The 15,713-nt window shown below is 52.1% G+C and overlaps 1 protein-coding gene across 4 annotated transcripts in view; it reads left to right on the top strand.

Annotated features, from left to right (window-relative positions):
• The window catches only part of PUS7 (pseudouridine synthase 7), a 285,701-nt gene that overhangs the window by 48,968 nt on the left and 221,020 nt on the right, over positions 1–15,713 (top strand). For all 4 annotated transcript variants that reach the window (XM_078680365.1, XM_078680374.1, XM_078680391.1 and 1 more), the window contains one exon: positions 11,524–11,910. In XM_078680365.1, the coding sequence (XP_078536491.1) occupies positions 11,524–11,910 (387 nt within the window). The remainder of the gene's footprint in view (positions 1–11,523; positions 11,911–15,713) is intronic.

Here is a 15,713-nt window from a genome sequence, read left to right as displayed (position 1 = left end):
CTCAGACATGAGTCCCTTGCTCACTGCTCCATCAGGATTCAAGCAAGCCGGGCCGACGAGGCTGAAATGCCAGAAACCGGTCCCCGGTAGCTTGTCTCCTTTCTGGTGAAGAATTGGCTTGGTAGTTTGGTCTGCCCTGTTCCCATGATGCACTGGGCCAGGGACAGACTAATTTGCATATAGCCAGTGTTAGACGGGGACCCTGAGGGTCGGCCGTCTACTGAGGGAGAGGTCCCCGATGAGGACCACCTCCGGCGATTGTACAGATATGTCACCTCCCTCCCCACAAACAGCCACCACACCAGGTTGAGTTCAATACTTTTATATAAGGTTTGTAGAGCACGGATATTGGCGATACAGGATATCTCGGACCCGAGGGTCCTCTCACTTCTAGTCTCTGTAGGGAAAAGGGGGTAGCGGGGCAGTCTTGGTACCGGGTCGGTACAGGAGGTGGCAAGAGGTGAGCTCACAATCCTCGAGCTGGCGAGTCTGCAAGTCGGGCCGCGGCAGCGCCAGCAGGCCAAGACGATGGTTTCACGAGGCAGAGGGCCGCGGCAGCGCCAGCAGGCCAAGACGATGGTTTCACGAGGCAGAGGGCCGCGGCAGCGCCAGCAGGCCAAGACGATGGTTTCACGAGGCAGAGGGCCGCGGCAGCGCCAGCAGGCCAAGACGATGGTTTCACGAGGCAGAGGGCCGCGGCAGCGCCAGCAGGCCAAGACGATGGTTTCACGAGGCGGAGGGCCGCGGCAGCGCCAGCAGGCCAAGACGATGGTTTCACGAGGCAGAGGGCCGCGGCAGCGCCAGCAGGCCAAGACGATGGTTTCACGAGGCAGAGGGCCGCGGCAGCGCCAGCAGGCCAGTCGCGGATGAGTTCTTCTCGGGTCTCTCGACTCCAGGATACAACTGCCTTCCTGGTCTGGCCCTGCCCCAGTTATAGGTCTGGTCCCCTTTGATGTCCGGACCCTCGCGCCTGGGGGCCGGGAGGTCCGGGATGAGGGAGTCCAGACACCCAGCAGGGGGGTGGAGCCAGCGCCCAGGGCGGCCTGGGGTGATCGACACCTGGCGGAGGAGAGCCGTTGACGATTCCTTCTCCCATTGACTCGCCAAGTGGTCACTCTGCCTCCTGGGAGGAGGTTGGTGCCTCGATGTCGGGGCCGGCCGGGCCCAGGGTTAGGGTCGAGTTGAGGCCACGCGGCCTCGTGCTGTAGTACCCCAAAATGGCGGCTGGGCCGAGGCCGGGGTGCGGATGGTGACCCGGGCCAGCTGGGTCCGGAGCTGGTGTCTTGTGGTGGAGGGATTGCAGGTTACTTCGGGTGGTCGCCGGGGACTCTGGTTGGGGATTCAGGGAGAGCCAGGGTCCGGGCCCCGTTGCGGGGAGGGGGGACAGCCCGACCATGCGGCCTGTCCAACATGCGTCCCCCCCAGCTGAAGGCGGGGAGAGTCAGCCATCTTCCTGGGGACTCTCCTCGCTGAGGCGGAAAAAGCGTGACAGGCCGTCTGCGTTGGCGTGGTCCTGGCCTGGACGATGTTCCACCGTGAAGTCCATCCCCTGTAGGGAGATGGACCAGCGCAACAGCTTCGGGTTCTCCCCCCGCATTTGCATCAGCCATTGCAGGGGTCGGTGGTCTGTTTGCACCCGGAAGTGGGTGCCGAAGAGGTAGGGCCGGAGCTTCTTGAGTGCCCAGACTACGGCGAAGGCCTCCCTCTCAATGGTGCTCCAGCGCTGTTCTCGGGGCAGTAGGCGTCTGCTGATGAAGGCCACTGGTTGGTCGACCCCTTCGGTGTTGAGTTGGGAGAGGACGGCCCCCACACCATGATCGGAGGCGTCCGTCTGCACAATGAATTCCCGGCTGTAGTCGGGAGCCTGGAGCACGGGGGCCGTGCACATGGCGGTCTTCAATTTCTCGAAGGCCGATTGGCAGTCCCGGGTCCAGTTGACTGTTTTGGGGCTCTTCTTGGAGGTGAGCTCTGTGAGGGGCCCCACGATGCTGCCATAGTCCTTCACGAACCGCCGGTAGTATCCGGTGAGCCCCAGGAAGGCCCGGACCTCCGTTTGGGTCGTAGGGGGTTGCCAGGCCTGGATGGCAGCAATCTTGAGCTGGAGGGGGGCCACCAGCCCGCTTCCCACTTGGTGTCCCAGGTAGGTCACGGACCCTTGGCCAACCTGGCACTTGCTGGCCTTGATGGTGAGCCCGGCTTGCTGGAGGGCGTGTAGAACCTCCCGCAGGTGGCGGAGGTGGTCGGTCCAATGATGGCTGTACACAGCAATGTCGTCCAGGTAGGCGGCGCTGAAGTCTTCAAGGCCCGCCAGTACCTGGTTCACCAGCCGTTGGAACGTTGCCGGAGCGTTTTTCATGCCGAAGGGCATTACTTTAAAGTGGTAGTGCCCGTCCGGGGTTGAGAAGGCGGAACGTTCTTGGGCCCTAGGGGTGAGGGCGATCTGCCAGTAGCCCGCCGTTAGGTCGAAGATGCTCAGGTAGCGGGCGGCCCCCATCCGGTCAATTAGCTCATCTGCCCGGGGGATGGGGTGAGCGTCGGTCCTGGTAACTGCATTCAGCCCCCGATAGTCCACGCAGAACCGGAGCTCAGGGGCAACGCCCGGGGCGGCCGCCTTGGGAACCAGGACGACTGGGCTTGCCCAGGGGCTGTCGGAGGGTTCGATCACTCCTAGGGCCAGCATTTTGGACACCTCGGTCTGGATGCAGGCGCGCACCCGGTCTGGTACGCGGTACGCCCGGTGTCGAATAGGAGGGCTGTCCCCGGTGTCCACATCGTGAAGGCACCAGGGGGTGACTCCTGGTGTGAGGGAGAACAGGGAGGCGAACCGTCTCAGGAGGGCTTGACAGTCTTGGCGTTGCTCCGGGGACAGGGCCTCGGAGAGCTAGACCCCTTCCACTGAGCCATCCCGCTCGAGGGTCCTCAGTAAGTCCGGAAGGGGTTCGGAGTCTTCTTCCGTCCCGTTATCGGTAGCCATCAGGAGGCTGAGTTCGGATCGCACAAAATGGGGTTTGAGCCTGTTGGCATGGAGGACCCGTAGAGGGTTCCGGGCAGTCTCCATGTCGATCAAATAGGTGACGGGCCCCTTGCGTTCGATCACCTTGAAGGGTCCGGACCATTTGTCTTGGAGTGCACAGGGTTCAACCGGGGACATCACCCAGACCCGTTGTCCCGGTTCGAACTCAATGGAGGATGCATGCTGATCGTACCATCTCTTCATGTCCTCCTGACTGGCCTCGAGATTGGCTTTGGCGGTTTCTCGGAACCGCCGGGTCTGGTTGCGAAGGGCCAGGAGATACCTGTAGATGTCTGGGGGAGTTTTCTGGGGAGGCTGCTCCCAACCTTCCTTGACTAGGCTGAGGGGGCCCCGGACGGGGTGCCCGTACAGGAGTTCAAATGGGCTGAAGCCGAGGGATTTCTGCGGGACCTCCCGATAGGCAAACAGGAGGCATGGAAGTAGCACGTCCCACTGGCGTCGAAGGGGTTCCTCTAGGCCCATAATCATTCCCTTGAGGGTGCGGTTGAACCTCTCGACCAGTCCGTTTCCTTGCGGGTGATAGGGGGTCGTGAATTTGTAGGTGACCCCGCATTGTTGCCAGAGAGACTTCATATATCTGGAGATAAAGTTCGTGCCCCTGTCGCTGACGACCTCCCGGGGGAACCCCACCCGGGAGAAGATCCCCATCAGGGCTCGGCCCACCACGGGGGCCGTCACAGTCCGAAGAGGGATGGCCTCGGGATAGCGGGTGGCGTGGTCTACTAGGACCAGGATGAACCGGTGTCCTTGGGCTGTTCGGGGGTCGAGGGGCCCCACAATGTCTATTCCCACTCGTTCGAACGGGGTGGTGACGACAGGAAAGGGTTGTAAAGGTGCTTTGATTTTTCGGCCACTTTTTCCGCTGGCCTGGCAGGTGGGGCAGGCCCTGCAGTGGTTGGTGACATCCTTTCGCATTTGGGGCCAGAAAAAATGGGTCACCAGGCGGTCGTAGGTTTTATCCTGTCCCAGGTGTCCGGCAAGGGGGACATCGTGGGCTAAGTTCAGGAGAAAGTCTCGGAAGCGAAGGGGCACCACCAGCACCCGATTGGCTCCTAGTTCTGCAATTTTCTGCTCGCTGTAGAGCAGGTCTTGGTCCCAGTAGATCCAGTGGGCCCCCGAGGTATCCCCTGTGCTCTGGGCCAGGGCTTGCTGCCGGAGTCCTTCGAGAGAGGGACATGTTTTCTGTTCGGCCCGGAATTGTTCCTGAGTGGGGCCTCCCTCCTGACGCCATTGTGCCAGGTCAGGGACATCCCGAAGCTGGTCGGATCCTTCTTCTGTTTGGGTCGAGGGACTGGCTTCTGGGGCGGCCCCCTCTGGGACGAGCGCGGGAGGAGGTTCCGGCCACTCGGGCTCTTCTAGACTGGGGACCGCGCAGGCGGTCATGGACCGGGTCGTGACGCAGACCCATTCGGGGAGGCCGAGCATCCCCAGGTGTTCTCTCCGTTCGACGGCCGCCCAGGGAGAGCTTTCGAGGTCGTTTCCTAGGAGGCAATCCACGGGGGCATCATCGCGGACAGTTACCTTTAACATCCCTGTTACTCCTCCCCACTCGAAGGGGACGCAGGCCATGCGACACAGACTTTCGGAGTTGTCTGCTGATCGGACAGGGCAAAGAATGTTCGGCAGGATTTGGTCTGGAGTGACAAGGTGGCGTCGGACCGGCGTTACACTGGCCCCGGTGTCGCGGAGGGCTTCCGCCCGGCGGCCATTAATGTTGACCCACTGGCTGTACTTCTGCGTGTTGGCGGGAAGGGGGGCCCGCAGAATCATCTCTCTCTCCCCCAAGCAGACCAGCGCCATGGCGGCTGGTGCCCACTCAGAGGGGTCGGTCTCGTACTCTTCTTGGTCGTCCGGGATTAGTTCTTCCCCTAGGGCGGCCGCTGCGACCTGGCGGGGGGTAGTGTTCGGATTCTTTGGGCAGTTGGGATCACTGGCGTAGTGGCCGGGTCGCTGGCATCTGTGGCACATAACGTTGGCCCGGAAACCGGCCCGGATGGCCGGGCTCCCTCGGCCGGCCGGGGTCGAGGGGCTGCTTGTGGGCGACAAGGGGCCGGGGTCTCTCCCCCGACCCTGGCCCCCTCCTCCTCCTCCCCGGGGGCGATGGGGCCCTGGGTACGGTCTGGATGCTTCGCTGGGTCCGTTCCGGCCAACTCGGGTGCTTTCCCACCGGTCGGCTTCGGCGGCGAGTTGTCGAGGTTCGGTTAGTTTACTGTCCAAGAGGTGTTGCCGGAGTTCCACGAAGCAGTTGTTAGACAGGTGCTCCCATACGATAAGGTCAAAAAGTTGTTCGTAGGTGGTCACTTTGTTGCCCTTGATCCACCCTTCGAAGGCTCGACTAAAGAAGTTCACGTACTCCACCCAAGTCGTACCCGGAATCCGTTTGCAGTCGCGGAACCGCTGGCGGTACATCTCGGGTGTGAGCCCGTATCGAGTGAGGAGGGCGGCCTTCATGTGGTCGTAGGATGTCATCAGATGGTCCGGGAGTTGCAGCAGGGCGTCCCGCCCTTCGTTGACAAACCTCCCCCATAACCCGGCTCCCCAGTCGCTCCGTGGAATCCGGTGGGATGTCATGGCCACCTCATAGGCTTTAAACCACTGCTGTATATCATCGTTCTTGTGGTATTCCCGGATGACATCTTTGGGGATGTGAACCTTGGGCTCGGTAGAGGCAGGCAGGGTCGGTCGTTCGGGGAACCCGAGTTCTTTATTCTGTTTCTGGATTTCCAGTTCCTTGAGATTGCGCTCATGTTCGTACGCTAGTTTCTTTTCCTCTAGCTCTCTCTGTTTTTGCTTCTCTTCTCGCTCCTCTCGGAGCCGTAAGTGTTCCAGAGTTATTTTTTGTTCCGCCAGTTTGAGCTCTCCATCCAAGCGAAGTCGGGCCAGTTCTAATTCGTGGAGTCTGCTTTTTTCTCTTTCTTGGATCTCTTCCAGGGAGAGACCCGCTCTTCTTTCTTCAATTGGTGCGGGGCCCGTCTCGGTTGTTCGTGTTCGGGGTACGGCCGTACCCGTTTCTGCCCAAGCTTCTAGGGCTCGTTTGAAGTCTTCCTTTGTGCTCAGACCTGTGGTTGGAAGGCCAAGTTCTATGCAATATTGCTTCAGTTCCCGGTGGTTGTAGTCTTCCAATTTTTCCATCTGGAATTTTTCCGTTGTTCCGCTCTCTGTTGTCATGGTGGTTGTGTGTCGTGGGGAGAGTGACTCTCTGTACTATTATGCGTAGGTTCGGATCCCGCCGCTGCCACCAATGTTAGACGGGGACCCTGAGGGTCGGCCGTCTACTGAGGGAGAGGTCCCCGATGAGGACCACCTCCGGCGATTGTACAGATATGTCACCTCCCTCCCCACAAACAGCCACCACACCAGGTTGAGTGCAATACTTTTATATAAGGTTTGTAGAGCACGGATATTGGCGATACAGGATATCTCGGACCCGAGGGTCCTCTCACTTCTAGTCTCTGTAGGGAAAAGGGGGTAGCGGGGCAGTCTTGGTACCGGGTCGGTACAGGAGGTGGCAAGAGGTGAGCTCACAATCCTCGAGCTGGCGAGTCTGCAAGTCGGGCCGCGGCAGCGCCAGCAGGCCAAGACGATGGTTTCACGAGGCAGAGGGCCGCGGCAGCGCCAGCAGGCCAGGACGATGGTTTCACGAGGCAGAGGGCCGCGGCAGCGCCAGCAGGCCAAGACGATGGTTTCACGAGGCAGAGGGCCGCGGCAGCGCCAGCAGGCCAAGACGATGGTTTCACGAGGCAGAGGGCCGCGGCAGCGCCAGCAGGCCAAGACGATGGTTTCACGAGGCGGAGGGCCGCGGCAGCGCCAGCAGGCCAAGACGATGGTTTCACGAGGCAGAGGGCCGCGGCAGCGCCAGCAGGCCAAGACGATGGTTTCACGAGGCAGAGGGCTGCGGCAGCGCCAGCAGGCCAGTCGCGGATGAGTTCTTCTCGGGTCTCTCGACTCCAGGATACAACTGCCTTCCTGGTCTGGCCCTGCCCCAGTTATAGGTCTGGTCCCCTTTGATGTCCGGACCCTCGCGCCTGGGGGCCGGGAGGTCCGGGATGAGGGAGTCCAGACACCCAGCAGGGGGGTGGAGCCAGCGCCCAGGGCGGCCTGGGGTGATCGACACCTGGCGGAGGAGAGCCGTTGACGATTCCTTCTCCCATTGACTCGCCAAGTGGTCACTCTGCCTCCTGGGAGGAGGTTGGTGCCTCGATGTCGGGGCCGGCCGGGCCCAGGGTTAGGGTCGAGTTGAGGCCACGCGGCCTCGTGCTGTAGTACCCCAAAATGGCGGCTGGGCCGAGGCCGGGGTGCGGATGGTGACCCGGGCCAGCTGGGTCCGGAGCTGGTGTCTTGTGGTGGAGGGATTGCAGGTTACTTCGGGTGGTCGCCGGGGACTCTGGTTGGGGATTCAGGGAGAGCCAGGGTCCGGGCCCCGTTGCGGGGAGGGGGGACAGCCTGACCATGCGGCCTGTCCAACAGCCAGGTTCTGAGCTGGGATGGGGCAGTGAGCTAAATAACGGTGATGGATCAAGCCCTGATCTTTGGACTGGGTAAGAGTGGTCTGCTTAATTCAGACACTCTGTTCATCACCACCCCCTTTCCTAATCTACTCGACGGCACTCTACCCTATGCTGCTACTCTATGCCACTACTCTATGCCCCTGCACCACTCCACTTCACTCTACTCTGAAACAATCTACTCTACGTGACTGCAGTCTATGCCACTGCACTCGAAGCCATTCGGTGCTACTCCATTGTACGTCACTGCACTCTATGCCATTCTAATCTAACCCACTCTAATCTAACCCACTGCACTCTATGCCAATTCACTCTACACTTCTTTACTCAAACCCAATGCACCCTATGCCACTCTACCTATGCCAATTACTTTACGTTACTGTAATCAGCAACTTTCTAACTCCACGCTACTGAACACTACGCAACGCTACATCATTGTGCTTTACGTCACTGCACTCTACGCCAGTCTGTTACTCTGCACCACTGAACTCTTTGCCACTCTACTGCACCAGTGCACTCTTCCCCACTCTCCTTCTCTGCACTCCACCCTGCACAATTTCACTCGATGCCACTTCACTCTGCACCACTCTCCTCCACTCTGCACCACTCTCCTCCACTCTGCACCACTCTCCTCCACTCTGCACCACTCTCCTCCACTCTGCACCACTCTCCTCCACTCTGCACCACTCTCCTCCACTCTGCACCACTCTCCTCCACTCTGCACCACTCTCCTCCACTCTGCATCACTCTCCTCCACTCTGCATCACTCTCCTCCACTCTGCATCACTCTCCTCCACTCTGCATCACTCTCCTCCACTCTGCATCACTCTCCTCCACTCTGCATCACTCTCCTCCACTCTGCATCACTCTCCTCCACTCTGCATCACTCTCCTCCACTCTGCATCACTCTCCTCCACTCTGCATCACTCTCCTCCACTCTGCATCAATCTGCACCACTCTGCACTACTCTCCTCCACTCTGCACCACTCTCCTCCACTCTGCACCACTCTCCTCCACTCTGCCCCACTCTGCCCCACTCTGCCCCACTCTGCCCCACTCTGCCCCACTCTGCCCCACTCTGCCCCACTCTGCCCCACTCTGCCCCACTCTGCCCCACTCTGCCCCACTCTGCCCCACTCTGCCCCACTCTGCCCCACTCTGCCCCACTCTGCCCCACTCTGCCCCACTCTGCCCCACTCTGCCCCACTCTGCCCCACTCTGCCCCACTCTGCCCCACTCTCCTCCACTCTGCCCCACTCTCCTCCACTCTGCCACACTCTCCTTATCTGCACTCTACCCTGCATAATTTCACTCGATGCCACTTCACTCTGCACCACTCTCCTTCACTCTGCACCACTCTCCTGCACTCTGCACCACTATCCTATACTCTTCACCACTGCAATCTTCTCTGCACTGCTCTACTCGATGCCACTGCACTCTAGGCTATACATCACAGCTCTCTATGCCAATACACTCTACACCACTTTACTCAAGACCAGTGCACGCTAAGCCAATCTGCTTTGCATAACTGTACTTTAGGCCACATTACTTTAGGCCACTCTCCTACACTCTATTCCACTCCACGATACTCCGCTCTATGATGCTCTACTCCATTAAACTCTGCTCCACTGACACTCTAATCCAACTCTATGCCACTTCACTCTACAGCACTTTACTGCCTTCTATGCCATTCAACACTACTCCACTCTACAATGCTCTAAAGAACTCCCTCTATGCCACTTTACTTGATTGTATTGTATGACACACTATTCCACTCCACTCTATGCCACTCCACTCTGAAAATCTACTCCTCTGAACGTCACTCTACTCTACAACACTCTACTTCACTCTACTCCAATCTATGCAACACTCACTCTACTCTATACCACTCCACGACATTCTATGCCACTCCACTCTATGACACTCTACTCAACTCTGACACTGTGCCACACTCTACGCCCTTCCACTCTGTGACACTCTACTCCCTCCACCACACTCCACAACACTGTATGCTATTCCATGACATTCCACTTAACTCCTCTCCTCGCCACTCAACTTTACTGTTCGCCACTCCACACCTATCTCCTTTACCCTACTAATGTTTAGCCAGGCTGAACAGCAGCCTCTCTAGTATAAAACATGACTAAAACATATTGGCAAAGCCAATTGTTCCTGAATAGGCAAGACCTATTGGCTTGGCCAATGCTTGTTCTTCTTTGAAATGGATGTTTATTGTATGTTGTCTGCTTACAAATGTATTTTCACTAAGACATGGGCACAATTGTTTTCTATATGTGATAGGAATTTTTGCCAAATGTCATATTTCTTTTTCATGCATGGGGAGATAAACTGCTGTACTTTAAATGTATATGGTGGCCGTCTGCATAGCCTATGTCCTTCTGCTGCAACTGCCCTTTCCAACGCTGTATTGGGTGTTGTGATTGGTGCTGTGGTTACTGAGATTACCCACCTCAAAGGTTTGGGCTCTCTCTTTATAATATTAGTATGGATTGTCTAAGCAGTCGCGTACCCTCTGAGTAGGCTTTGCGGACATCCCAGAGGTAATCGGACCACTTGTAAAGAGCCACTGATTTTGATCCTAAAAGTGGCAGTTCTGGGTGATAGATCATACTTTTGTACTTTGAAATAAAAAGCAGTTCAATATAGATACATTTACTAACTGAGTGATTATACATTTTTTGAAATTACACGAATATTGTTACAATTTCACCTGATTATTTCAGAGTTAATATGTAACAAATACAAAGCATTAGCACAGATACAATCTGAGATCTCTACGGATATTCTTGCTTTTGTGAACGCTTTTCGCTATTTTTAAATTGTGTGTGTGTTTTTAATGTAAATTATTTTTTCGCCTTAAGAGTCAATTTCACTGTATGAGGTTCTCAAAGCAGCACTTTTCCTAAGAGTGCAGTCAGCATCTCTTTCAACGTGTGATGTCCTAATATTTTCTGTTGGGCTTTAAGGTACTTACTATGTTAAACACTAGTTCATAATTACGTAATGTCACAACTTTGCTGAGAAGCTGCTGCTTCTCTGACGCGTGGGAATTGGTGTTTTTCAACAACTGCGCGGTAAGAAACCGAACAGAATTTAACCACTGACGTTCAGGTGCAGTTTATAAATGCATTTGGAATTGGCTGCATGTGTTTGAAGTTTGCTTTATGCAAATTCATTTCATCCGAAAGAGGAAGGGGATCTGATGATGAACATTTCAAGAATGCTGTTTCTGGTCCAAACAATTCGTGAGTAGTGTTTTGAATCACGTTAACCCAAGATGTATTATGTTTTTTTATTAAATGTTACATCTGCTTTCTAAGGCGCTGGGTTATGATTTATGTTACCAATAATGTGTACATATGTGTTTTAAAATTTGAGGTATTGAGTGCGTTTGTTTTGTGTAAACCTTTGTGTGAACTAATAATAAAAATGTGCTGAGAGATGGTGTCGCCACAAAACGTGACACATCCACCCGTACCTCCTTAATGTGCGTCTTAAATGTGCCTGCCAGTCTATACCATGTACAAGATTGTTCAGTAATTGAGAAGTCTTGGCTCTTACGTTTGTTCTTTTGAAGTGGTGCAGTTTTTCTTCAGGGGAAACAGAAATTGTATATTGGGCCTTCAAGTTAAAAAGCTTCCTAAAATAAAAATAAAAAAGACAATGAATTTAAAAATACAGTGAATGTGAACATCTCCAGGGAAGGCAATTCGGTGGAGAAGGTCAAACGTACCTTTTGTAAGTGTACTTTAGTACACCAGCACACCGATGTGAGGAACAACTGTGCTTAATTTCCAGCTCATAAGACATGCATTGTTTCTATATTTTTGGTACCAAGAATTAACCAGTGTGTTTACCTTGTTTAATGACTAACATTTGTAGTAAGTGGACTTTTTACTTTAGAGTTTACCAAAGTTTACTTTAGAGGATTTCAAGTAACTTGTAACTTCTTCCTATTGACAGCTGGTGCTCTAATTATCCTTCCAACATGGATGATATTGATATGAAGACCGTATCCCTGAAACGGCCTCTCAATGATGAAGACCTCCCTAGCGGAGAGGAAACAAAAAGGCAGAAGATTGTCGAAACCTGTTTAGCGGACGATCTTCAGGGGGGACAGAAAGCAGCGGTGGAGTTGACTCCAGAGTGCCTGACAGGAGAAACTGAGGAGGAAGAGCAAGATGTTACCAAAAACGAAGACGAGGTGGTGGATCTCGATGAACCGGAGGGTGAAGATGGAGACATCGAGAGTTTTGCGGACATGATGAAGCATGGGCTCACCGAACAGGATGTCGGCATCATTAAGTTTGTCAGCTCTCACGAAGGGTTTTCCGGTATATTAAAAGAAAGGTCTGTATTTTCTTTATGTGTGATCTGATGCAGTCTAATCATTTTGCCTTTTCAAAGAATTGTGACATTATAAATCTTCCTTAGTAGACGCCCGAAGAAAAAATGCATTTCTATGCACCAATCTGATAACATTAGGCAAATTTGGATACCACGATGACCTAGTTTGATATTTCCTAACATCTGTGATAATCTTGTGATTGATATTGTCTAGATATTGCATTTAATACAACGGTAATCTAAAATTAAAATAGCCAATCTCTCTCCTGACTAATAATAAATCGGGGCTTATGAAACAAAATTTTGACTAACATCCATACCAGAAGCACGTTTCGGTGTTAAGATTTTGGAAAAAAATGCTTACAATATTGGTTATACCATTTGTATCTTCAGATAAGGCAAGCTAGCTGACAGTAATTAGAGTAGACTTTGGTTTAGAAGTATGTGTTAAAAAAAGATATCCACAACGAATATTTCTAGTCCAGGTCAAGATGCAGTGGCTTTTGAGTGCATTACTAACTGTAGTGTTATAAGGGAATCATAAGAAATTAGGTGGCGGATGTAGTAATTTTGAGCGTATTATGTCAGAAGGCTACCAGAACATAACGTATAGAGCTTTTTTGAAGCATTTGCTGGTATAGTCCTGATTCTCTCTGTGCCATTAGGGAGGGGTCTACCTGGTTGTTTATGGTTCATTTTAAAATGGTCCATAAGCTTATAGTTGTTGAAATGCCACTAAAACATTCTTTGCAATGTCGCACATTGCTCAACATTGTCCTGCTTAGCACAGACCCCAGTTATTCATAATATTTAAAAGTGCACACTTTCTGTATACTCCTTAGCCACCATTTGCAAACTTTACACCTGCTATATTGCCCACCTCTGATTTAAGCAAGAGTTCAGAAAGGCCTCAAGAATCCTTCCTTTACTACGTCCGCAGTGTCATTGGACCCTGGGAAATCTTGCTACCCTAGGGTTCATGACAACTTATAAATTCTTGGACTAGTCTTGACGTCATTGTTTCTACACTAATTCACTGTTGTGTTTTTCAATTGATATATTCACCCAAATCTGTACACTTTGTTTCGTATTATATTGCTGTCTGCTTCTCACTACTTTTGTTTTTTACACTTGTTTGCTAAAGTGAGTTTCACTGGTGCAAGGAAAACCTAGACTGGTTCTCAGGCAATAGGCAGAATGCCTTCACCGCCAGTCAGACTCAACAGGTTTAGAGGAGGATCACAAACGGAGTGCATTGCAGGTGGGATGTGTGAGATGACCATTACAAGCTCAAACATGAAAGAGACCAGCATTTTATGCAGCATTCACAGTTGGATTTCAAAATGGAATTGACCATTCACCAGTCCATCTGGTAATCACACATTGGTCACAAACTGGCATCCTTCATCTATGCCCCAGCCATGAAGTCAAGGGAACCTAGTTTTGGGAACTGTGCAGATCTTTAATCTGGTAGAGCCCAGCAGGCAGTCTTGCTGCATGCGTAAAATAAAAATGGTGGTGGCCCTGTGCCTTTAGCTCCTTAAGGTGGACCACACCAACTATGCAGTTTCAGCTTGCCACACCACTTTCAGATGCCAGGATTACATTTACCGTCATGTGGGTGGTTCACTAAGTATACCGGGTCAGAGGTCCTGCATTTCTGCAGAATCAGACACGCCACAGTGCCCATCCCACCCACAGTACTACATACAGTGTTGTCCCATTGAGTCAAAAGATCGATTTTTTAATAGTAGGAAATCTGGAAGCAAATCTGTCGGTGTCTAAGGACCAAGTTGATGGAATTCCCTCATCCCCAGTCTTGGATTTGAACTCGCTCACAAGAGATCCAGGAAATTCCTGAACATTGCACTTTTCAGACTTCCTTTCAACTGAACTCTACACAGAACAGGAGTCTGGATAGGAGCAGATCAGAGATGGTTTATACAGTGCTGTTTAGACTCAGTCCGTGTCTGAATAGTGTGTATTTACAGTACACTTTTTTTCTCCTATATCATTGTGGAATCCAGACATTGCCACAGCTGTAATTTCCCCTGTTTTCAGTTTTCTTACTTGACAATTCCTATCAAATGAGGGAGGGGATCGTTCCTTTTCATCTCTTTAAGTGCCCCAAGTCGCCTTTGGCAGTTGAATGATCGGTTGTGCTATGTGGGTTTGTTTTCAGATAATTCCACAGGATTTCATTTTTTATAGGCTGGGCCAGGTTTCGCGGTTATAATTTATATTGCTCTACGCCTCTCTAGCATTTCATAGCTTCCCTGACACCTAGCAACATTAATCTTTGCGTTAGCTTCTGATCTCAGTATTGTCTTGGAGATGACCTTCTGCTTTCATACACACTTCTCTAGTGCATCTTGTTCTTCCCTAACAATGTTGCGTTATGTTGATACCTTGTGCATGATGTAGTTGCCCAGCTGTATTTGATGTTATGGTGCGAGTCTCTGCAATTATTACAAGGTTTGCTAAAGTTTTTTTTTTTAAACAAGCCCATGACTCCTTCATTTCGAAATTCCTGCATGCTTACTGTTTCCTATCTTTCAACTTAAAAGCCAGAATTATTAACTTTGTTATCTTATTCTTATCTTGTTTATAAATTATTAGTTTAGACACTTGAGAAATGTGTTTTATTTGATAACTGGGCATTTAGTTGACCATTATTTACATAATTTTTCTCAGGGTCTTTTGCTAGCCTTATTTTTTGCAGTGTTTGTAGCTTTTTATGTTGTAATGTAAATGGCAACTGCCTTGACAAAGCAGTTTCTGAGGTTGCTTTGATTTAGGTAACAATACCTGCTATTTATGCTGGCACGAAGTAGCTAAGATGTTTTGCCGTGTTTTATATAACCCAAAACTGATTAAACTCTTCTAGTTGGTGTTCATCTATTCTTAAGTCTTTAACACTCTGGGCCTTATTATGAGTTTGGCGGTCCCATGGACCACAGTATCAGCGTGGCGGTCCGAGCTTGGAGAACTCAGCAGTCCATCTGCTGTATTATGAGCAGGACAGATTGCGAGATGGGCGGATCATTTTGCGAAGACCGCCGCTGGACCACCAAGTCTGCCAGCCGACCTCCGGGTTCGCGATCAGGGAAAGGCAGCCACCGTAGGGTTGTACAGGAGAGCTTCACTGCCGTCCGTATTATGAGTTTCCTGTTCCATGAGTGGATTGCGGTGCTCCGACCGCCTGCTTCAGTTTGCCGATCACAACGATTTGAGGTGCGTACTCACCTCTTTCTTATTCTTTCAGGCATACTCCATCTTGGATCCCTTTCTACAGGTCTCCCCTTAACAGCAGGATCTTCACACCGAGGATGACTACACTGTTTGTGATGAGCTACATGTGATCTACCATATATCCATTGCCAGGACTGCCCACGTATTGGCTGAACCCTGGTAATGGTTATATGGTATTTTCCACATATGTCATGCGTGTGTGTGCATCCGTCAGATCAGCAGTCGAAATACACACACACAGGCATCGATCTATATGGGAAAAGTACTCTCCACCACTGCAAGATCCCAGCTTCCACACTGCCCGCCCCGTTGTCAACTCGTAATACAGCGGTCTTTGGACCGCCAGCATCGTGGACTGCTGGAGGGGGGCGGAAGCAGTCCTACAGCGGTCAGATTTCCAAACTTGTTATAAGGCCCTTGATCTTTTCTATATCCAAATGCTTTTCACACATCTGAAAGTGTCTCAGGCTCTTAGTAGGTTCCTTTTAGATGCCACATTCAGTTGGGTGTCTGTTCTGTCATTTCTTTCTTTCTGAGATTTGCTGTGTATAGTT

This window comes from Lissotriton helveticus, chromosome 1_1 (assembly GCF_964261635.1).
Source record: "Lissotriton helveticus chromosome 1_1, aLisHel1.1, whole genome shotgun sequence".
In the NCBI taxonomy this organism is placed as follows: Eukaryota; Metazoa; Chordata; class Amphibia; order Caudata; family Salamandridae; genus Lissotriton; species Lissotriton helveticus.
The sequence above is the reverse complement of the archived record's forward strand: the minus strand, read 5'-3'. Positions and strand labels throughout refer to the sequence as shown.